Source organism: Podarcis pityusensis (assembly GCF_964106645.2).
Source record: "Podarcis pityusensis genome assembly, chromosome: 8".
Lineage (NCBI taxonomy): Eukaryota > Metazoa > Chordata > Lepidosauria > Squamata > Lacertidae > Podarcis > Podarcis pityusensis.
The window spans coordinates 52,915,576-52,940,049 of NC_138033.1; the positions used below are offsets into that span (position 1 = coordinate 52,915,576).

The window sequence follows — 24,474 nt, forward strand, 5'->3', positions numbered from 1 at the left end:
CAAACAGACGCGAGAGCGCTTTGAACGACCCCCTGAAATCGCCCAGGATTTCCAGCCGCAAAGCGAAAGGACGATTCGATCTCCTAAGGAGGTTTTTTGCAACTTTGAAAAATATAGGCCATTTAAACCAGCGGGCTTGGCTTTCAAGCAGGAACCTCTTAACACACACGCAAAACAAAAACACGGTAGTGCGAGGCGTTTTGATCAGATCTGCAGCGATGGCCCCACCAGTGATTCCTAATACATAAACACGCGGGTTCCCCCCCCCCCCCACGCCTCCTAAATCTATTTAAAAATTAATACAGCAAAGTAACCAGAAAGTCCCAAATAGTGTATAGAATTCTGCCCCCGCTCTCTTTAATTCAAATGAATACGCACACACCTCTCTTTCCTGTACACAAACACACACTGTTGACATTTTCTTCTAGCTAGCTCACAGCTGCATTTTGTACTCAGGACTGCTACTGATTTTCGTTCTCGCAGTTATAGAAAATCAGGATTTGGAAGCCTCTAAAGACGGCTACCCTTCTGGAAATCTAAGCACGGTGGGGAATCTTCCAAAACTAGTTTAAAAGTTTCCCAAAGTAACAAAAGGAAATCATGATAATAATTAATAATAATAATAATTCACGTAGGTATCAGAAAATTGTAGTCAAAGTGGCAACAGTTTATTAGCCAAAAATATATACTTTCTTGTACAATTTGGTTCACACATATGTACATTTTTTCCCTTTTTACTATATATACAAAAAAGAAAATGAAGACGCCTATTTCGCACTGGACTTCCAAAAAACCTCACGAATTCAGCTAATCCAGATGATAGCACAGAAGCAGGGGTGTTTTTTTTCTTGGTTTTTGTAATTTTTTTCATTTGATACATGGACATGCGTACAAGTTGTAACTATACAGAGAATTTTATTTTACAATCATTAGAACAATAATTATAAAAAAAATTAACTATGATGATGACAACGCAGATAGAACCATAGCTGCATCAAGTTGGTTCTGAGGCCTGGAAGAAAAGGAACACAGAAGAAAAAAAGAAGATATATAGATATATATCTCTTGAATACTGGTTTCTCTGATCATCTAATAGGCAGCCAGAACTGGAGACTGCAGTGGAGCTTATGCTTTCTTTAACATGGAACAAAAAGTCTTTGAAAACATTCAAAAACCATGAGCAAAAACTACTCCAATTTTATGCGGAGTGGGGGGTGCCCTTTAAAGGCTAACAGATTGACTGCAACATAAGCTTTTGCGGAGTTCTGAAATGCACTAACCCGCCTGCTCCTTTGCCTTTAGTCCATAAAAACTGATGCCACAATCCATATGTTAGTCTTTAAGGTGTCGGGAGAATCTTTTCTTAGTTTTGCTGCAGCAGATTCACATGGCTAACCCTCTGCAGTTTTATAGCCACCCTAATATGTTAGAGACATAATCCTTTTACTTAATTTTTTTTTATTTAGGCCAAAGCGCTGTGCATTTTTTAAGCACTATCCAGCAACCTTGCAGTGAACACTATTTCACTGCTAAATGCAAGTTATGAAATATATGTACATTTATGCACAAGCATATGTACTCTCTCACACGCAATCATGGCACATTCTTTCTAGTCAACGTGCAGACACAGTTGACATGCATATTATAACCAAAGAAATATATGTGTGTATGCATATGCACCAACCACACAATTAAATCTATTCATTTCATTAGGGTGCATCTGTGTGCGTTTGTGAATGCACACTTGTACATAGCCAGGATAGATTATACATATAGGTGTGCATGTGCAAATAAATATATGCAGATATATCACACACCTAAACTCCACAGGTATGCAAGAGAGCAGAGTTTACATTGGCCTGTCCACCTTATTTCATAGACTAAACCAATATTTCAATTTGGCCAGTTTTGAACTGGAGGATTAAAAAGGAGGTGATCAGACTGGGAATTTTCTTCTCCCCTATATTGATTTTAACAAGACACTAAAGAGTTGCAGAGGGGACCTTTGTATCTCACAAGCACTAGTTTACAAATTCAAGAAAACTGACTCTGCAATATTTCCTTGGTGCTCTTACCTAACATCACAAAAGTGCACTAAAGCTGGCTTGGAAAATGAATCTCAGAGGGACTGGAACCAAACTGGCCATTTATAATTCTTCCCCAGTCCTAAATATACATGGTGGGGCCCAAATCCCTCACATGTTTACTTGGAAGGAAGTCCAAGTCCTGGTTTCAGTGGCATTTACTCCCAAGTAAGTCTGCAAGAGATTGCATCTTGCAGGGCAGCAAGTCCCATTGATGTCAATGGGAATTGGTCTACAAGCAAATTCCTCTCCCTTTTTAATGTACCCTCTAGGACATAGATAATCTCTTACCGCCTCTGAACTGGTTGAAAAGCTGTCTTTATTAACTTTTTCTCTACTTCCAAGGCACTAGATCGATCTAAAACAAACAAAAGCAAACAAAGAAAAAAAAAGTTCCTTTTTTAAAAAAAAAACCACCTTGGATTTGCTTCTCTAAGGTTCCTGAATTCATGTCACTCTTAGCAACTTAGCTCAGTACATTCTTTTTTAAAAAATGAAAAAAAATGAAAACCTGTTAAAGAGAACCCAAATCCTAACCATGTCCAGTATTAAAATTAAAATGCTTCATTTCAGTGGGATTTTGCTTGATCGCTTCAAAGTGTGCGCTTAAGGTCACAGAACACCTGGATTGCCAAACCCATTTTACATGGAAGTAAAAAAACAAAACAAAACCAAAGACCCACTCCTTTGATTTCAGTTTGGGGATTTCTTTCCTAGCAAATATAAGAGAGGGGGGTTTTTTTGGGGGGGGGTGTTAAATGTGCTTTTTAAAATAGGCAGATGATACCATCAATACAGAGAGCACCAATTCTGACCACAGCAACTAGGGTATCCCTTACTGGGAGAATGCAATTTTTTTAAAAAAGCTCCCCCAGTTTTGACGGCAATATTGGTGGAAGTTGTTGTTGTTTTAAAAAGAAAGGGCCCCAGGTAAAGGCCTTCTGATTTATTTACTGTATTACCAAGTGATTCTGAATGGGGAGCCTGGCACTGAAGTCGATAGAATAGGAGACCAGAAACTGATCCAGCATGATATTGCATGTTCGTGGGCTGTGGAGAGATCCAGCCAATGTTTCTGTCCGAAATACAAACTGAATCTTTAGGCCAACTAAGAAAGCCTGGACCTCTTTTGGGAAAAGAGATATAGAGAGTCCAGAAAAGGGAGCAGTCAGGGTCTGACTGTCTTTCCCCGTCATAATGAATTGCTTCTTTGGGCTTCAAACCCTCGAGGAATACCTCCCGCTTTCGTCGTTTTTTATTCCACCTACTCTATTCTGGAGCTTCCTTCTAAGTCCCCCTCCCTTCTACCATTTGCGTTCTTATAAATTGTTTTAGTGGTAGCCAGCTTAGTTTTAATCAGAGTAGACCCACTGAAATGAATGGACTCAAATTTCTTCAGGTTCATTTCAGTGTTGTCTAAGGAAACTTAACTGAATGCCACATAAGTCTCAGGGAATAAACGCGCAGCCTCGCATACAAACCCACCCTAGTTCAAACTCCTCTCCCCCACGTAAGTCCCATGGATCTTAGGGTTGCAGCCAAGTTGTTTCCCCCCTCCCCCTCCCACCTTGCCTTTCCCCCCTCTCAGGTATACGCCTCCCTCCCATCGAATGGGTTACCTGTTCCGGAGGACTCCGCGCTCTGCGCTTGGTCCGCGGGTCTGGAGAAAGCCGCGATAGCCGCCGCGCTGGGGGCCGCGCTGGGGTTCGCCCCCCCGAGTCCCAGCAGGTGGGGAGTGTTCAGTAAAGTGAGCGGGTGGGGATGGTGGTGGTGGTGGTGATGGGGGTGGGCCGAGAAGGCCCGGCTGGACCAGTTAGCGAATTTGCCCAGAGGGCAAGAGGCGACCAGTCTGTGCGCGGGGCCCGGGGCCGTCGGAGGAGGCTGCGGCGGTGCGGGGGCTCCCACCAGCTGGAGGCTCTGGGGGGTGGCTGCTGCCGCAGGGGGGGAACCTCCGCTGGGGGGAGATTTCCGCGACGGGTTATCCGGGCTGGTAGCCGTCTCTGCTAAGGACCAGATCTTGGGCTTGGGAGGCTGCGCTTGCGGTGCCAAAGCGGGGCTGGGAGCCGTTGGGGGGGACGCTGGGGAGGAAAGATGGCGCGGTTGCTGTAGCTGCTGCTGCTGCTGGAGAGCCGCTGGCGAAGGCAGCTCGCCCGACGAGGCGCGCTGACGGGCCTCCATAGCCTTCAAGAAGCGCTCCTGAGCTCCCGGCAGGTCCTCGAAGCCGTCGGAGCCCTCCGAGTCGGTGGTTTTGGCGTCGGAATGGAGGAGCACCGAATCATCCGGCGGTTCCTCGTCCTCTTCCTCCTCCTCGTCGTCGTCCTCCTCGTCGTCCTCCCCTTCCAGGAGAAGCTGCCCCGCTTTGGCCCCTGGCGCCCCGCTCTCCATATTCTCGGTGTCGATGTTCTCCAGGTCGATCTCCTCGTCGTCGGGGTCCCGCTTGTCTCCTTCGCCGTCCTCTTCGTCGTGCTCGCTGCCGTAAGAGTTGCCCTCCTCGTCGGTGCGGCTCCGCGGAGCCCAGGTCATTTTATTCTCCTTTTTGAGGCGCCGCCGGGCGTTGGCGAACCAGGTGGAGACCTGCGTGAGGGTCATCTTGGTGATGATGGCCAGCATGATCTTCTCGCCTTTGGTGGGGTAAGGGTTTTTCCGGTGCTCGTTCAGCCAGGCCTTGAGGGTGCTGGTGCTCTCGCGGGTGGCGTTCTTGGGCCTCGACGGGTCGCCAAACTGGTACTGGCCATAGGGGTAGAAAGCCGGGTGGTGGTGAGGAAAAGCCGGGTGCTGGACGCCGGGGCCCTCCTTCAGCTCATACTGGGCTCCCTGGAGAAGGACAGAAAAAATGGGGAGGGGGGCGTTACATAGAGCAATTAACGGTTAGCCATGGAAATGGGCTCTTTCAAGGAGGGGAGAGCCCCCACACCGGTTCAGTAGCCCTCATGACTCCCAAAGGGGTGGAAGATAAGTCGAGCAATATATTCGACGGGATCAAATGAATCAAGGGCTGCGCGGCTGTCATTCTGCCGGGCGACGAAGAACGCTGTGAGACTCGGAAGCTTGCCCTTTTAAGTTCGATATGGAGAAGTGCGATTCCGCCTGCAGTTTCATAATAATTTCTCCTTTCAAAAGTTATAAAGGGGATTGATGTGTATGCGGGGGGCGGTTGGGAGGCTGCCCGTTATTTCTTAAATCCACAGAGTTCTAGAGGTGTCCCAGCCAAGTTTCTTGCTCAGTCCTTTTTGAAAAGTATTTTCTATAGCGAGTTGAACGCGCACACGCGCGCGCACCTCGCTCACGTTTTTAAACTTCTTGGATCATTCGCATGCAGCCCTGGCCTTCAGAACTCGGGAAACACAATCTCGAAAAGGAGCTGGGCGTTATCACATATATGACAGAAGTGAAATAGGTTACGTATATATTCACACACAACCCCCAAATTCACACACAACCCCCAAATGAGACGTGGTGTGGGGAGACGAGAGGGATGCACAGCATATGCCATGCATTTAATGGGAGATCCTATTAAATCTCCCATTGTTTCCTTGAGAGAAAACATAACAGATCAGGGTATTATTAGACAGGGGTTGTAGTTGTTTTTAATTCACCGCTTGCAACTTTGCAGAAGTTGGATTTTGTTTTTGCTTTAAAGAAACGCTCAGGCTTAACTTGACAAAATCTCTGCTCGAAGTTTCTGTGTGTCTCTCCTCTCCCCCCCCCCCGCAACTTGCACAACGGAGGTGTTACTGCTAAACCCCCTTTAAATAAAAAAACAAAACACCCTTTTGCCTGACGATTCCTCCGCGCGCTAGATCGAACTGTCAATCAACCCCTCACGGAAAGGAGGAGAGAGAGCGAGAGCGAGAGAGACAGCGAGAGAGAGAGAATACCAGCGCCCATTTGTGTGCAAGGGTTTTGATGGGTATGGGTGTCCGTATTGGGGGAATTGTTAGATTTCCCTTTTTCAACTTTCATTGGGGAAACACGGGCCTAGGAATGGCGCTCTGAAACTATATTCAAACTCTCGAAGATATATGGACAACAAAAGGACTCAGTAACTCCTTCCTACAACTCTCTGTTGAAATCAGGCTCCCTTATATTATGAAAAACCCGAACACTTTATTTTCTGGTAGGTTTGGATCCCCACAGCAGATCTTTTTGCTTCCAAGGCTTATTAATAGTAACATGATTACTGATTTTCAAAGCGGGATTCCGACTCTCCCCCCCCCCCCCCCGTCTCATCCAGTGCGTGTTATTCACAAGGAAAAGACACAATATGGGATTGTTCTTACGTTGAGAAAAGACGATCAAAGACACTCACGGAGGTGATTCTCTCTCTTCTCCCCCCCCCCCACCCGCTGCCCTTGGTTCAGTTCAGTTCTCCACACACCCGGAATTATTTGAAAGCTGCATTGAAATTAATACGGCCCATTACTTCCGACTAAGCAGTGGTTTAAGGATCCGGGTGCCTCTCTTTTAAAAAATAAATAAATAAATAAAAATTTTAAAAGTCACGGGAGGGGCCGCGAACTGTGTCCCAAACTCTGCGAGTTATTTTTTAAAAAAATAAAAAATAAAGCCGAGGCAGGAGTTTTTTTGCATGCTCTTCTCAATCTGCCGAAGAGAGATTTTTAACCCCTTGCCTGCTCGGCCCCCCTAGCGCACCCCCGGGCCCAGATCGAGAGGGGGGGGGAAACCAGGAGACCGAGCTGCTCACTTGCAAAGCACCGCCAGCCAATTGCACTTTTTCCTGCGCCTTCGCTTTACGCCCGCAGCTGTGCAAAGTCACATCGCAGGCGGAGTTGGAAGAGAAAGAAAAGCTGAAGATTCCAAAAAGAGAAAGAAAGGGGGAGAAAGGAGGACTGCGGGTTTTTAAAAGGGGAAATCTGGAGTTGGGGGGGGTGTCAGAGAGCGAGAAAGAGAAAGAGAGAAAGAAAGAAGAGCGGAATCTGTGGACTCGTCTCCTTACCAGCTGCGGGAAGATGGGTAGCTCGGCGGTGTAGGGGAGGAAGGCTCCGTATCCCTGAGCAGCCGCGGCTGCCGCGTACGGCGCTCCGTACATGGAGGAGAGCACGTTGGAGAGCGTCCCCGTCGGGCTGAGGTCTGCCCCGCTTCGGGAGCTGCTGTTCCCTTGGCGATCCGACGGGTAGAGCGGCCGGATATACTGGTATCCCAACTGGGAAAATGCCATGGCGGGGTGGTGTGTGGTTGGGGTGGGGGGGTGGAGAGGCGAGGAGGGGGGGAAGAGGGGAAGGAAGGGGGGAAGGAAAGAGGGGAGGGGAAAGAGGGAGGGGGAGGAAAGGAAAGAGAAGCGAAAGGAGAGAGCGCGAGGAAGGAAAGAAAGAGAGAGAGAGAGGCGCAGAAGCGAAGAAAAGGAGCCCGGTCGTTCGCCCTTTGCTCGCCTCGCCTGCACTTTTTTAGTGCGTCTCAGAAAGTCTGCCAGGCATTGGCGGTGCCGGGTGGGTTAGCGGGGTGGGGAGACCAGGCGAGGCCGGGGGGGGGGGCTGCAGCTGCTGCCGCCGCCTCCTCCTCTTCCTCTTCTTCGTCTTCTTCTTCCTCCTCCTCCAGCCGCTGCTGCGTAACGATCCTCCGTCTCTTTCTCCCTTCACTTTTCCTATTGATCTGAGTGGACTCCAGGTCAGGTCCTAACAGATTGCTGGAGATTATTGGAACTCCCGCCTTTGATTGACAGCCGGAGTCTCTCTCTCGAAGCTCCTCCTCTTTCTTTTAAGTGAGTCTCTCTCTCGCTCGCTCTCGGTTTCTCACTCCGGCTCTTTTCTCACTCCCTCCCCCCGCCACTCACGCCTTCCATTTACTGACGTCGCCGTCTTTTATTTGAGTGCTTTTCAAATCTGGTGGAAGCCATCGCCAATCAGTCCGGGGTTTGTACAAAGATTTAACTCAGTCCAGGAGAGTTGTTGCTTAAAACAGAATAATAATAAATATTATTGCTATTATTGTTATTATTACCATTATTAAAATAATCTCCCTTCAGAAGAAAATGTATCAACTAGAGTTAAGACAGGGATCCGTGCAGAGTTGTGGCACACGCAGGCTCCCTTCATTATTATTATTGTTGTTGTTTTTATTATTTTGCTGATTGTCTCCACAAAATTATTCTCCCAAACTCCCTCGACTCCTCCCTCCCTCGCGCAAATTAACCTATTCATTCCTGGAGCTGCTGGACTGAACACTAATATAGATTTAAAAGTCTGCTTTCACTCTCTTTCTTTCGCGAACCGCCCCCTACCCACCGTGAATTTCTCTTTTCGCACCGAATTTTGAAGTAGTTTCTTTAACACAGTAGGGCAAAATACAGTAAAGGTGGAGAGAGAGAAAGGAGGGGGGAAATAAAGTGAGACGGGGGAGTTAGCGAAGTTAATTTCCCTCCTAATAAGAAACTTCAAAGGCTTGTAGGTCAGAATTTTGACATCAAAGGCGAGAAAAGAAGGCAAATTAAAATTTTAACAAGGGAGACGTAGGGGCAGCCCCGTGGGCCGTTGGTAAATAAGCGGTGTGAAAAAATGGGGTGGGGGCCGGTGGTTGGGAGACACCACACATGCAGACAAGGAGACAATGACAGACATCTGAATGGAACTCATTAAGAGCTTTTTGTCTTGGTGCTAAAACTCTAATTAGGAAATTTATGATCGTTTTGCTCGGTCCCTGGGTTCTTTAGCGGTGCGCGCAAAGGAAGGGCGAGGTACCACTTCCCTGAGTACCTGAACCTGACAAAACTGTAAGAAAATCGCAGGAGGGAAAGAGGGTTTGTGGGCATGAGAGAGGGGGGAACTTTTAGGGAGAAAGACCCCCTTTTGGTTCAATTATTGCTGGATGTTGTAATCGGACGTTGTTCCGAAAATTGCCACCACCACGTCATCATTTTCTTTCGCAAATGCACGGGCATTTAATTGACTTGTGCAGGGCGAACTTGCACGTATTTACTCAGAAGTAAGCTCAGTGGGGCTTAGTCCCACATGTAAATATTGCAACCGCACTGACTTAATTTACCCTCACCCCCCAGCAATGGCAAAATTGCTTCTTCTCTTGAGAGACTTATTTTGCTGTTCATGAGACTCTACTAACCTTTTCATATTCTCACTCACTCACTCTCATACACATTTTACCGTAGTGTAGATTTATTACATGTTATTATGCGTATGTCGTTTGACAGCCTTTTCCAGCCTTCGGTTTACGGTCATGCCCTAATTTACGCATAGTTTTGTATACACGCACAAGCACGTCTGCATGGACATGGTCGCCTCGGTGCACGCGCGTACACATCAGCAAAGCGTCTTGCGACACTTTCAGGGCTCGCAACATTGGCGTCAGCCTTTAGTGGGCTACAGTCCATCAGATGCATCACAGTACCTATTTATAGATTTGGCCATCTGCTTAGGAGCCCCTACGCACCTTTACAGGGAAGTAAGTCCGGCAGATAAAGTTCTGCTCAGAACTCACCTGGGGACATGAGTTTTCACTTTGTGGAATATCCCCTCCACACACACACAAAATAAAAAGTTTCTAAGCGTTTCAAAGTTACAGTTAACGTGGCATCGCAATTTCTCCTCCGTTTCCCGGATCCCGCCGGGTATATTACTTCTTCCACAATATATCTTGAGTGCTCTCAGATAATCGCCCATTGTCCCCTCCCTCCCTCCCTCCCTCCCAGCTTCCAGTCCCGTCTGGGTTTAATTTTATAACTCTATTCCTCTTTTTTATTTTTATTTTTATTTTATTTTTTAAAATGAAGTGCATGTCGGATTAAACAGTTCGAGAAATCGACCTTGATAGCTTCCTCTCGTAAACCTCTCCTGTCTTGTAATAAACGCGGATTATATCCAATAGCAAGAGTCAGAATTAAAATTCTCGGAATCAATAGCGAGCAATCTCGAAGAAACATCTCTAATCGTATTACGCTCCTCTTGATAGCTTTCCCTATCTGCTAATCTAATGCAGTCTTCTCTGTATCCCATCTCCAATATTTTTAAAACTTTTCCTCTTGGAGTTTTAGAAGTGCCGTGTGATGGGTGGATATCCCAATATTCAACTGAGTTTCGATATTATTATCATTATCATTATTAAATATGGGAGGGAGGGAGCGGGGGAGAAGAGAGAGAAAGAGACAGAGAAGCACCCTCACGAGAAAACGCCAGCTCCCCGTTTTACTTGCTGCTTTGTTCTATATTATTTTCAATAACTTAGTATCTTCCATAGGGCTAAGATGGTGGTGATTTGGCAGAGCTAGGACGGGAAAAGTCGATTAGAGACCAAGGGGAACCGGAAGGGAGAAACGGTCGAAAACCTCACTCCTCGGTGCAATTTACTCGCGAGTAATCTTTGCCTCCTCTTCCAATATCGAGAAGGGACAGTCTCCCCAAGGAAGAAAAAGCGAAAGGTTTTGCCGATTCTGTTTCTTGGCATCAGACTGGGATTGGGACCTCAGCTCGTTCAAGTTGGAGTTCCCTAAAGAAATCTTAGAGGGTTAAACACACACACACGTGTGAAGCCTGGAGGTGCTGTCGATATCATAGTCCAGGCGCACACGCGCCCTTCCTTCAGATCTCCAGATATTCTGTTTCCCCTCTTACAGCCGTCATCTCACTGTCCTGCATTGCAGGACTGTCGTACGGATCGGCTGGGGCGCTTTGAACCCTGGAAAGGGCCCTGACCGGAGTTCAGCCGTCTTTAGCTTGACTACAGGCGCCTTTCAGTGGCGTGTAAAACCAATATACAACAGACGCGTGGGGAAAAGAGTTGGCCAGGTTGCATTGAAAGCGGGGTGCGGAGAGGTGCTGGTGGGGCGCTTCGGAGCCCAACGGGCGCTGTACCCGAGAGATGCGCGTAATAGCCTCCCTGCTACGGCTTCCCTCGTCCTTCCTTTAGTGAAAAGCAGTCAGCTGGAGGAGGAAGACCGGCGGGCGGTGGTGTGATGATTAACCCCTTCCTTTCCGGTCAACCTTTCCTCTAAGAAAAGGCCTCCTTAATTGCTTAAAAATAACAAAAACAGCAACACGAGAAGGTGCGTGTGAATATTTGCAAGCCTGCACATGTACTTTATATATATGTCCAACGTGTGTGTGTGTCTTCATGGGTGAGGTATATTAAAATTAATTCGTGCACGAATTTTTAACAATGTGATTTTAGACACACGCACCCATTGTGATCCTCAACTTCTTAATTCATGGGAGCGATCCACAGCCCGCCTTTGTGCCTGTTTGCAACCCCAGCCTCTCTGTTTCATTGCCAACGGGGACAGGTAGCTAGCGGTTCTCCCAGGCTCTCAGACAAGGAGTTTTTCCTCCGCCCCTTCCTGGCGACGCCGGGGATTGAACCTGGGACCTTCTGCATGCGCAGCAGATGCTCTACCAACTGAGCCACGGTCCCTTCTTCTCCCGGATAATCTCCGGAGCAGCTAGGTTGAAACAAAACTCCTGGGTTCTGAAATTCCCCACCACGTTTCCCATCCTGCTTGGTTTCCTCAAGAAAGGGTGGTGGTGATTAATTTTATAAACAGCCTTTTTCAATACAGGTCGAGCCTTTTAATAAGGAAAAGAGACACGTGTTGTGTAGGGCTTGGGACTTTGAGCGACCTCCCTCCTCTCCCTTCCTCGGTTCACGGTCCCGGGGGAAGAGAGGGGCAGCTGGCCTGGTGGGACGCTTCTAACAGAAGCGAAGGTGGAAGAAAAACGGTTGGGCGGAGAAACTACAGTTTCCTTCTGTAGTTTCCCCATTCCCAGATCAAAAGGGGACACCAGCACCCCTCTTTGAGTGTGGCAAGTGTGGGGTGGGAGAGGAGAGGAGAGGAGGTGGTGGGAGCATTGTAGTGGTGAAAAATGAATGGGGAGCGCAGGGAATGGAAAAGCCAGTACCTAGGGGTTGTGTGAATCGGGGAGCAAAGGGAAGAAGGAAATCTCAGAAGGCCGGCAAGGGCTGCTGGTGTCGAGGCGAGAGTGGAGGGTGGGAAGATCGCAGCAGGGGAAAGATCCTCAATCCCAGTTGCACGTGGAGAAGCTGCATGGAGGGGCAAGATGGAACGTGTGAAGCAGACGTGGGGAGCCTTCGACTCTCCGGATGTTGCTGAACTACAACTCCCATCAACCTCAGAGAGACTGACCGATGGATATGGGTGGTGGTGGTGGTTGTAATTCCGCAACAACCAGAGGGCCAAAGGTAACGATCGCCTGGGGTGAAAGGTGGCAGAGTCATGTCTGCGTTTTGACGGGATAAGCGTTTGTAGAAAACTTCCACAAGTTGCAAATTTTAGGGAAGCGAGCCACCGAGGCGGGGAGAAGAAGAGGCCGCCCCCGTTCTCGGCCACGGGCTCTGCCAAGAAAAGGAAAACCAGCCGGGCAGAGCCATTAGCTCCCGCCGACACGTGTCCTTCGTCTGAGATCTGTCAAAAGCCAGGAGCTTTGCTTCTTGATCTGTTATCCCGGGACTAAATAAGAAGCCACTTTTATTCCTCCACCCTTCCCACTTTAAGGGCTTCATTTGTTTTTGACAACTGTAACCATATTGTATATTGCTACTTCTACATACCTGGGCTGGGGTCTGGGGCGGGGACGGGTTCCGCACCTTTCGCACCCCAATTCTAGACATGAGGCGAGGTCAGGGTTATTCGACCATGAATGAAGTGATTCTGTTCATGCTCGAAAATACTCTCGTTTTGCTCCTCTTACTGAGGAGCTGAGTCCTGGCAGGCTCCCGGGTTGAAGCACTTGCTCAAATATTAAGGCCTTCTCCGCCCTGGAAGGGGGCATGAGGAGAGAGAGGGACAAAGAGAGAAAAGCCTTTTTCTTTACCGTCCTTCTCCCTCCTCGCGCGGCACAGTTTCTATAGGGGTTGCCGTCCTCTGTGGGTCTGTTTCCCGCAGGGCTCCTCTGCTTTGAACAGCTGGTGGGATTTCCACAGAGAACTCATTACTTCCCAATTGCTTAGTTAACATCTCCCTGGTGAGATGAAAGATATACCTGTTGGATTCCTGCCTGCATCTGCAACCCTTAAAAAGAGCCTTTGGATGGGTGGTGGTAGCAGTAGTAGTGGGGAGTCCATTCGTTTTTTTAGATGCTTCCCATAAGCGTCTCCCCCAAGCCCCACACATTTACGCTGTCGGGTTTTTGCTTTATTTTGCTTTTTGTAAGGATGAATGTGGGTATTTGGCAAATGGGGGGCGGGAATTGGCATAATCCTAACATAATTATTTATTTGATCGCATTTTATATCCCACTCCTTCTCCAAGGAGCTCAGGGTGTCGTACATTGTTCTCTCCCGCCCCTCCGTATGATCCTCACAAAAAACCCTGTGAGGTCAGTTAGCCTGAGAGTTGACCCAAGGTCACCCACTGAACTTCATAGCCGAGGGGAGGATCTGAACTCTAGTCTCCCAGGTCCTAGCCCAGTGTTTCTCAAACTGGGGTCCCCAGGTGTTGGACTACAACTCTCGTCATCCCTGGGCCCTGACCGTTGGCCAGCTGGCTGGGACTGATGAGAGTCATAGTCCAAAAAACAATAACAACAACATCGGGAGAGCCCTAACTTTAGCAACCCTTGCCAGGGGTGCCAACTTGAATAAAATATTGGGAGGCCCAGGTAAATCCCGCCCCACATAATCGATCACATGACACGGTGTGCACACACCATTTGAATGGCAACACTCATCAACTTTGGGGGCTGCCCGCAAATGTTTTATTGGGGAGACCCTAAGTGACCTCAGCCCCTAGGAGTTGACTCCTCTGTCCCTTGCTATACTTGAGGAAGGGAGCGGGGGAGAATCTCGCGGGGGGGGGGGTACTGAGCTATTCATTTTCACTTTAACGTCAAGCATAGGAGCAAACTCCTAGGATCCGTGGGGGCTTCGGCCCCCACAATAAAATATTTGAGGGGGCCTAGCCTCCACAAAAGTGATGGGCATTGCCATTCAAATAGTGTGTGTGCACTGCGTCATGTGATCGATTATGCGGGGCGGGGCTTACGTGGTCCCCCACAATATTTTATTTAAGTTCTCACCCCAGCGTCAAGAGATCCGTTAGTATTAGATTAAGGTGTCCGGCTCTTCCAGCGTCCAGCCTCCAACAGCGTCCAGCCAGTCTCAAGGAAGCGATGGTCTCCAGCATCTGGTGTTGAGAGGTATACTGCTCTTTCATGTGGAGGCTCTTCCACAAAGCATCCGTGGCAGGCAGGTTGAGTCTATTTCACAGGGCGAAGAAGGTGGATTCGTTCCCCCTTTACAAAATCCAGCCATTCTGTCTTCTCTATCAAAACGTCATTTAAACGCAGCCTCCACACCTGGATTTTTGTTCACTGGGACACACTTAACAATTGTACCTAAGAATTGCGACTGAACTTTGCTTGGATCCTGCTTAGATCGCTAATTTACAGCCATGCCCTATGCACGTTTCCTATGAAACAAATATCTCTGCACTCAGTGCTGCTCCTCTCCAGCAAATCATCACCCGATGATAGCTTTTTCAGCTCCAGCCTAAGCAAGTTTACTCGGAAGTAAAAACCCGTTTCAGGCAACGGGGCTGGCGCTCCAAGATTGAAAGCTAAGCGGAGATCCTGCATCACAAGATGTAGTAGACGTGGGGTCCTCCTCCAGATGTTTCGGGATTTCCCAGAGGTCCCCCAGCAGCCAATGGTCATAAATGATGGGCTCCGTGGTCCAAAACATTTGAAAGACAAGGGTTCAAATCCCCACTCAGTGGGCGTGTCCTTGGCGCCAGTCGCCATCTCACTGCGGTAGCCTACTTCACAGGGTTGTTGTGAGAATAACATGGCAGAGAAGAACCGTGTAGGTCTCCTTGCGCTCCTGGGAGGAAAGGCGGACTATATATGTAAGTAAGGAAAAGTCCATGCTCCCCCTTAAAAAAAATATGGAGGAAAAGAGGAATTTGCTTTGAACCAGACCGCGGGCCTTCTGTCGGCCTCCAGCAGCTTCCATCACCTCTGAGACCATTGGTCATGCTGGCTTGGAGTGGGCGATAAGAGATGGACTCTGACAACTTTGAGGGGAGGGAACACAGCTTCCTGATCCACCCTGTAAACGCCCCAAAGCGACGTGAAGCTAAAAGGTGCTAATTAAGCCGTCCCAAGCAATAGGTAATTAAAAGAGAAGGACGGTCGGGACGGGGGGGGGGGGTGTCGTTTAACACCTTCCCATTTGCTAGCTTCTGCTCGAGCCCTCCTTCTCAAAACAAACAAACAACAACAACAAAAACCGGGCCCCGCTGACGTTTTCTAAGCTACCGAATAGATAGCGCTCTCCGCATTCCTTTATCCCATATGGGATCAATCTTGCGCTCGCCTTCTTGATCAACGATTCGTTAATTGCGGTCACGTCTGATCCGGGACAGCCAGCACAAAGCGAGACGGTCCCCCTTCCCTGGCTAAGGGGGCGCTGCCGATCTCTTTCCACTGGAGATCAACATTCCCCAACAAATACGGTTTTGCTTCATTTGCGAGCGATTAGGACTGAGGCGTCGCTGAAAACGTTTGTGGTTGTTGTGTCTACTGCTTTTTTACAGTTGATTTCTTTTTCTCCTCCTCTTTGTTTTTATAAAATCTGCAAGGGTCCCCTGGGAAAGAGCGGGGAGTTGGTAGTTACTAACAATAATAATAAAGGGCCTTCCTATAAACTCCAGTTTACTTAAGAGTCTTGACAATAAATTGAGGTGGAGGGAGAGATCTGCTCTTCCACTGTTGTTATAACCAGTTCCTAGGTCCCAAATGAGTCCATATAGAAACCACATTAAAGGTATTTGAAGCTACCACCTTGTTGAATTGAAGCAGGTCCAAATCTAGTCCGTGCTTGGATGGGAGACCACCTGATCTACACCACCTTGATGGAAGATTTGCAGTAGATTTGAGTTTGATAACCTTTTGTAAACTGCTTTTGAAAACCTCTGGGAGCTATAAAGTGGAATACAAGTATTCAAAACCATATGAATGAATGAATTGCCCTGTGAACTTGATGAGTAGGGATCAGCACTCAAATTGTAAGAGGGCAGAGGGGGCCTGCCCTGCTAAACTGTCTTTAGAGGGTAGGTGTGTGTGCTTCTTTGTAGTGGCACCCAGATAGCGGAATGCCCTCAAACTGATATTTACTTGAAGCCAACCTTGTTTTCATTTCATCACCAGTTTAAAACCTGGTTATTTACTCTAGAGCTTAGTAATTGTTCCTCTCATTGTTAAATTTATAATTACTGTCACTTGTGTTTTAAGATTCTTTATTATTGTTACCCGCTCCGCCTCCCAACACATACACATACTTCAAAGATATACAAAAATACATACCCATTACAAAGTATCTTCACACTGAGATAAAACAGCTGCTTAGTCTTCTTAGAAGGAAGTAAAGCACAAGGAAGAAAGGAGAAACCTAAAGAAAGTGAAAGTGGGGGGGGGGAGGAAAATAAAGAAAATCCACTCCCAATGTGTTGTTTTTTTATTTGTTGCTTTGATTGGTGTACCCTGCCTTGATATACTTCTCTAGAGAATCTCTCTCTCCCCCCCTCCCCCAGTCTGTATGCCACATCTAAATTTATCAAATATTAAAACAATATAATTTGGAGTAGTGATAGGGAGGGATTTGAACTCCGGTCTCTCTTGTTTATATTCATCATAGCAGAGGAGGTCTCAGGCTTAAATTCTGGGACTTCAGACGGTCCTGTTGCCACATCTTTCACTATAGTCAAAACAAGGAAGCATCCTGAAGAATGTTCAGTTCAGTTCTGCCCCCCTTTCCACCATGGAAACCACATTTTCTCAAGGGGTTCTAACATGGGGCCCACAGAGACTTTCCCTGGTGCCTGTGGAATGCCTTCTCCCTGCTGAAATGAGACTTGAAAAAAGCATCCTATTGTTGCCAATAGCTTTGATAGCAGTGTGCGCTTAGTTGTGGTGTGTGTGCACAACAGCCTTTCCCATTTGTAAATCTGCCTGCATTCCCCCAAAATGCTGGTGACTTCTGCTTTCTCTGCACAAACTTTGGCCCACTAAGAGGCCTCACTGCATATTGAATGCTCCTATGATAATATGGTCTTTTGTACAACAATATTTCCTTCAAAACAATAGTTTTAGTCATATATGCAGATTTAGTTATTGCTCAGCTGGTGAAAGCTCCTTTGATCAATGGATTAAGTTTTCTTTAAATGTGTGACACACCTGATAGGAATGTTTACTTGTGTGTGTAGCATTACGTCATATGAGCTGTAGTCCGAAGTGGAACGCCTCAGAACGAGCAGATCACCACAATGAGAACTAGGCTTGTACCTCCTTGGTGGTGAGGAAAAGGCCCTTTGCACATTTTCAGAAGCTCTGCCATGCCTGTTACCCCATTGCATATTCCAAAGCAAAACCCTCACATTATAAACAATCAGATCTGAGGTGAGCTAACTCCTGCTCTCTTCTTCCTTTGTGGAAGAAGACATACTGTTATATTTTCACAAGCGCGCCTTAGATCTTGCAAAACATAAGGACTGCAGAGACTGGATCCAGATGGTGTGATAGCCTTCTGGAAAGAGAGAGCAAGCGCTCTCTGTCATTAAATGTGAAGGCAAAAGGATTTTCTTTTGGAGGTGGGGAGTTCAATTGAAGGTTATAAAGCCTCCATTTTAATAGGATCGAAGTGAAATTAGTTAATCTGGAAACACTCGCCAACAGCGGCTCCAGGAGTCTTAAGTGCTTTCTAAGCCATTTAGGGGGGCGGGGGGGGGGGGGAGAGAAGAAGGGAAGGCAAAGTACCTGCACAGAGAAAAAGCAAGTTACAAGAAAAATGTACAGATGTCCAAAGCATCTTTAAGTTCTGTGTGTTTTATTTTCCCCTATTGCAAGTAATATTGCTGCTGGTTCTTAACACTCCCATATCCCACAATATTGCCATAATGCTTCTTAATATAAGGACCAGTGCTTCTTAAAATCTAATAAACATAAGCAGCCTCTAGACTCATCTCACAATGAGCAACTCACTGGGCAACAAGCACTGCCTGTCACATTGGTGATCCTTTCACAAAAACTACCAAAGTATACTGAAGTTCTGTGTGGTTCCTGAGGTCTTATCTCAAATCATGCACTTATCATTGAGGCCTTAAACAAGCTAGACTTTGAAGGGAAGTGTAGCCTGTATTCAAACCAAATTCCTTCAGGTCTGGGATACCTTGGAAGCAGGGGAAATTCAGGCCCAAAGATCAAATTCAGCCTGGCCTCCAGGCCTCTCTATCTGGCTCTTGGACTCTCCTCAGACCACACCTCTTTTCCCTAGGCCACACCCCTCACAGACCTTGCTTCTCCAGTGTTTTTGCTGGCCTGGAATGTGCCCTTGAACCGTGATAATGCCTCTGGCTTGCCTGGATGGATGATAAACTGGTGTATGGCTCCCTGACGGTTACCAATGAGGGATTGTGGCCCTCAGATTGAAAAAAAGGTTCCCTTTTCCTTCTGCACTAAAGGTTATAGCCTGTGGTTTATCTTCTCAGGCAAATCAGGTGACTGCCTGGAGTGCTGACTTTGTGGGGAGGGCTATCTATCTATCTATCTATCTTAGCTCACTCTGTACTCAGCTGTTGAAATAAACAGGCCAGGATGATGCTGGCATCTCTGATGTTTTGCTATCATTGCATTAGCCTTCTTTTTAATTTGTATTTTTGTCTTTTGGAAACGCATTATTGGGAAGGACCTTAGCATCGTGGGAGGCTTTCCATGCAAATGTTTCAGCTTCAACCTCTGGCATCCCCAGGTAAGGTTGGGAAAGATTCCTGCCTGGAATCCTGGAGAGCAGCTGTGCTGGCAGCAGAGCTAGATATGGGCAATGTGATGACTATATAATCCAGGGTGGTTCCCTGTGTACCTAATAAAAGGTACTACATCTGTACCCATTCAACATATGGCATGTTAGAGCTTGTGATCAGATCCGTGGGCATGAATGCATTGTCTTATGTGACAGCGATAAATCATGCATCAGTGTTGCGATACGGCCTGCAAATTCAGTTCAATAAAGTAAACAATATATTAAAAGTTGGGTAAATGAAGGACAGTGCAATAATTAAATCTGCATAGATGACTAAAGTGAGCAACAATTAAATCTGCATATATGACTAAAACAATTGTTTTGAAGAAAATATTTTTGTACAGAAGGCCCCAAAAGATGATCTCTTTGGGCATTCTGCCTGTTCTGTTTCTTGCCCCCTTTTCTCGCCTGTCATAGTGGAGCAGGGATGGGGAAACTCTGGACTAGGGGCCAAATGAGGCCCACCTTGCCCTCAGACTTCTCCCCAGGCTTCACTCCTTGTGGGATGTATTATTACTAGAGCAGACAAGTACAACATTTTCCTGTTGCCTAGAAGGGACATACAGGGGAATGTGGCTCCAGGCAGAGAGGACTTTTCTGTCATGCCTGCTCTGGAGCTTCCTCTCACTGTGTGTGACCAGGTAGATGGGGTGACCGCAGTTGACCAGATGAAAGGGCAGGCCACACAATCATCTCTCTCTTGGTCTCTTGGATTCTTACTCTTGGACTCTTGCTCTCCTGGCTCTTAGCCAGCGCATGGCTCAACCTTCTCATAGGATGGAGCCCACAAACAGAAAGTCCGAGATGTAGCTCAGACTACTTTCCACAAGATAAAGCCTGCCTTCAGATTACTGCTGTGAACGGAATGTGAGTAAAACTTTATTCTTACTTTTAAATAAGACCGTGTTGTGTTATTATTATTTTAAGAGGGCAAATAAAGGGGAAACTTACCAGGAGCAATCCAGACTGGACAAGCCAGACTGGACAAGCCAGACTGGATTGCTTAATCAAAGGATTCTAACAAATCATCAACTTGCTTCCAGTAAGTTGCAATGGGAATGTGCTCTGCTGTTTACTCACTAGCGTGCGTGAGGAGGGATAATATCAAAACAATATATCCTCTCTGATCTACCTTAACATTCCCACACTCCTTGCATGCCCTTCTTTACATTGCAGGCAGACTCTGAGTGGAGGACAGAGAGGTACATATGTTTAGAAATCAGCCTACTCTACGAAGGTAAAACTAAAAATGATGGCTCCACCCACTTTTGGCTATGGCTCCACCCATCACTAGCATGCAGCCCTCAGAGGTTTGCCCATAAGAGACTTTGGCTAATAGCTTCAGTACTTCAAAGAAAGCATATCCCCACACCACACCACATCACACCACACACTTAATGTTCCCTGGTATAGAATTTTCTCCTTACTGTTCTATGATTTCTCCCGATTTGGGAAAACAAGGCCTTGAAGGTTGTCTTTCCTCACCTCTTTTCTGCTGCCTTTCTTTATTTTAAACTTTAGAGGTATAAACTTATTTTTTCCTGGAAAGCGTCTGAAGGCAGAAAGAGAGAGAGGAAGAAATACCCCCCCAACACCTTCCACCAATTAGAGTGAAGTTTGTTCTAAAAAAAGGTTTTTATTTAAAAATCATTATATAACTGTTAGTAAATGGAAGCCTCTCAAAACAACTTTCAGATCAAACTTTTTGATTGTTGACCCTGAAGGTGATTTATAGTTTTATTTATTTTAACAAGTTATATACTGGTAAACTACAATAGTCTCTAAGTGGTTTACAAAGATACAATATAATCATTCATCATCACCATCATTAGTCAGTTAAAACTATAAACTCAAACTTCAGTTAAAATGCTTGCTGGAATTAGAATGACTTCATTAGGCGCCAGAAGCTTCCTACAACTTCCTTTTAAAAATGTCCACGTAATATTTAATGGATTTTTATTTAGCTTTATAAATAATTGCTACAATTTAAATCAGATGGAGAACCTGTTGCTCTGCAGATGTTGTTGGATTTCAACTCCCATCATCCCTGACCATTTGGGGTCCATGTTAACTGGGACTGATGGGAGTTGGAGTTCCATGACATCTGGAGAGCCACAGGTTCCCTGTCCATGGTTTAAACAGAAATACACTGCAGTGGAGAAGACCATAGCTCAAGTGTGGAGAACCCTTGGCCCTCCAGATGTTGCTGAACCACAGCTCCCACCATCCCTAGCAAATGTGGCTGATGGGAGTTGTAGTTCAGCAACAGCTGGAGAGTCAAAGGTTCCCCACGTCTGCCATGGATAGGGTGTGACCTGTAAGGCTGCTCCTCCATCTGCTGCCCAGGTGCTAACTGTTGCTGTGCAACCCTGTTCACCCTTTCCTCTGGTTCTTGCTATCTAAACTGGATATAGACTGGACAGCTCTTCAGTGGAGGACTGCCCTCTGTAAAGTAGGACACATGGTCGCCCTGCCTTCCCTCTAGGCAGAAATCAGATCTGAATCTTCTGTGCTTTGTGCCTTCAGACCACACACACAACACATGCAATTCATTAAGGTTCAATGCCATAATTTCCCCTATGGGAACAAGGGCCATGCTTCTGGCCTGGGTGAACCAGGAGCTCACTGGGAGCAGAGAAATCTGCTTAGTGATCAGCTCACCCCTAGTCCCAGAACCTGCCCCCCCCAACTCCTACAAATGCATTCAATCACCAAAGAGCCACAGCCAGAAAGTATTGATGGAGACAGTAGGTGTGTGTGTTTGTGTGGCGAATGCCCTTTTGGGCATCTACATTCTCTTTCTTTGTCAATATTAGCTTGTTGATCTTGGCTGAGCTGGGCTTCTTGGGGTTTATTAGGTCCTTTTAAATCCGATTATTCTCTTTGTGCCTCCTCCTCACAATTCCCCATTTTGGTATTTACCCTTGTATGTCCCCAATGAACTCCAATGCTTGCTCTGAGTTGAACATGGTCGTGTGTGTGTGTGTGTGTGTGTGTGTGTGCGTGCGCATGGGGGATGGAGAGAGAGGAAGCCTCTCTTTCTCATCTCCCTCCTCTTCAATGCCAGCTCTAGCCAAATACTGCAGGGACGTGTTAATTAATCAATGTAAACACAACCTTGGGGTGGGGAGAAGAGGGTAGTGGCTTGAGGCCTCTTGAGCCTCCATTATGGACTCATCTGGAGAAGCCGGCATAATAAACTCATTTTCCAGCCTTGAGATCAAGGGCCCTAAGAGGTGAATGGGAGGCTTTTGAAACCAAAGCATGAAAAGCAAAACCCCACAAAAAACAACAGCCGCCGCCCCCTCCAAAATTTGGCTTTCTGTTTGCTCAGGCTGGCTCCCATGCAGGTGCTGCTGTTTAAACAGTAGATCCAACTCAATGATGTGGATTAGAAGGAGCAGTCAGGATTCAACAGCAACTGGGTACTAAACCTAATTCTGCAAGACTCTTCCTGCTCTTGTGCCCATGGTCACACCACACATTTAAGGCACCATGATACCACTTTAAACAGCCATGGCTCCCCACCCCCCATAATTCCGGGATATGTTCCTCTTCCACTCCCCCAGCTGCTGACCACTTCACATGTTCACATTTTGTAGATAAACCCATAAAAGGTTTTATGTGTGCACCTGGACTTAAGCTTAGGAGAGTGGTTCTCAATGGGTGTGGCACAGGAGAAGATGGCAAGTGTGGCAGGAAGATTCAAGGAAAACCAATATTATATTTTGGGAACGCTTCATGTTCTTATGCAGCTGCATTGTTTTCTACTTCCTGAGGGTACTGTCATCATATATTATAAAATAGTTGTGTTGTCTCTTATAAATCAAGCACTGTTGGGAGTTGTTTCTTCTTGTTTTCCAGTGTATTTCTTATCAATTAAAATTTAGTGTGACAATGGCAAATTTTTATTCTCAAAGTGTGGCCCAGAGAAAAAATGTTCGAGAACCCATGGCTGAACCTTGGGATTGCTTTCCATTCCATCATTAAGTGAGAGCAGATGGGCAAGTATAAGAAACAGGGCCTTTTCAGCAGTGGCCTCCAAACTGTGGAATACCTTGCTCTGTTCTGGATTTCAGACAATGCAATTTATTCTGCTTCCACTTCCCTAGTTTTCTCTCCCCTCCTCTCAGCTGAGCATGCTCATTCCTCATTGGCTGTCATTTGCGGGAGCTGTTTTCCTTGAATTTCCCCCCTAAAGTTCTTTTGTACAGTGGTACCTCGGGTTAAGAACTTAATTTGTTCTGGAGGTCTGTTCTTAACCTGAAACTTTTCTTAACCTGAAGCACCACTTTAGCTAATCGAGCCTCCTGCTGCCACGCCACCAGAGCACGATTTCTGTTCTCATCCTGAAGCAAAGTTCTTAACCCGAGGTAATATTTCTGGGTTAGCGGAGTCTGTAACCTGAAGCATATGTAACCTGAAGCGTATGTAACCCGAGGCACCACTGTACTTCTGTTAGTAGTGGTTTACCCCATGCCTGTTAATCTTTCCCTACTGTGTGTGTATGGTGAAAACTGAGATTGCTAGTATATCACTATCATCATTACAATAAATGTGGCCATTAACCTTGCACTTTCACTGCTGTATTGTCTGTTTTGGGCTTGGCCAACAGGTTAGGTGCCAAATATGACTCCACCCTGCCGAAAAGCAAATTTATTTGCCCTCTAGAGGTCCCTGGTACAGTGGTACCTCAAGTTACAAACACCTCAGGTTACAAACACTTCAGGTTACAAACTCCGCTAACATGGAAGAGTTACCTCGAGTTGAGAACTTTGTCCCAGCATGAGAATGGAAATCGTGTGCCGGCGGCGCAGCGGCAGCAAGAGGCCCCATTAGCGAAAGCACACTTCTAGTTAAGAACAGTTTCAGGTTAAGAACGGCCCTCCGGAACGAATTAAGTTCCGGTAGAGGTACCACTGTAGTTGTGAAAATGTGTCTTCAGTGGGAGATTTTGCAGCTGGAATTGCAAAACACTCCAGTTCAATATATATGCCGAATCTGGTATCCCCCACAAAACAAATAAAAATATGTGCAGAATTTTGGACTCACTCTCGCTTATCACTTTATTCAGAGGTGAAGAAAAGCAATTCCTTGCCCCATAATTTTGCCATCCCACATGATCTGCTAGGCTATGGCCAGGCTGGCTCAGAAAATATTTTCTCCCAAGCTGGGGGTGCATCGTATTGTGCAGGGCAACACTCAAGGGGGGAGGGGACTCAACATTTCTCATTTTTTGAAGCCTTTGATGCTGGGCTTGGGTGGTTCTGATGCTGATAAGCTGCTGTTTGCATCTCAGAGCTGTCTGGGGGAGGCTTTGCCAGAGACCTTCTCACCTGCTCTATATAAGCGCTGGGTTTTCACTTCATTCCATAGATGCTGCCCCCTTATATCAGTAACAAACAAGCATTGATTTTATGGTAAAGTCACTTTGGGATGGGAATGAGTAACTCCAGGCAGTGCTATCACTGTATTACATGGAAATGGCCCAGGTAACAAGATGAACATTGATTCAGCATTATGTTTGATCAATAATGAAATAAGTAACTTCAGGGCCAAATTAAAATGCAAGCTGGCTTAACACTGCCAGCTTCTGGGCTAAGTGACAAGGCTAATT

At 46.6% G+C, this 24,474-nt stretch overlaps 1 protein-coding gene across 2 annotated transcripts; it reads right to left on the bottom strand.

Moving 5' to 3' along the window:
- Positions 1-646: 646 nt before the first annotated feature.
- On the bottom strand, positions 647-7,792 carry IRX3 (iroquois homeobox 3). 2 transcript variants are annotated; one of them, XM_081018140.1, is made up of 4 exons: positions 7,042-7,792; positions 3,704-4,898; positions 2,376-2,442; positions 647-1,012 (listed from the first exon to the last, which is right to left on the bottom strand). In XM_081018140.1, the coding sequence occupies exons 1-4, from the start codon at positions 7,261-7,263 to the stop codon at positions 958-960; spliced, it is 1,539 nt and encodes a 512-aa protein (XP_080874266.1). In that variant the 5' UTR covers positions 7,264-7,792; the 3' UTR covers positions 647-957. The 2 variants fall into 2 exon arrangements, with proteins under 2 accessions (XP_080874266.1, XP_080874267.1); XM_081018141.1 differs by lacking the exon at positions 2,376-2,442.
- Between the last annotated feature and the right edge of the window lie 16,682 nt (positions 7,793-24,474).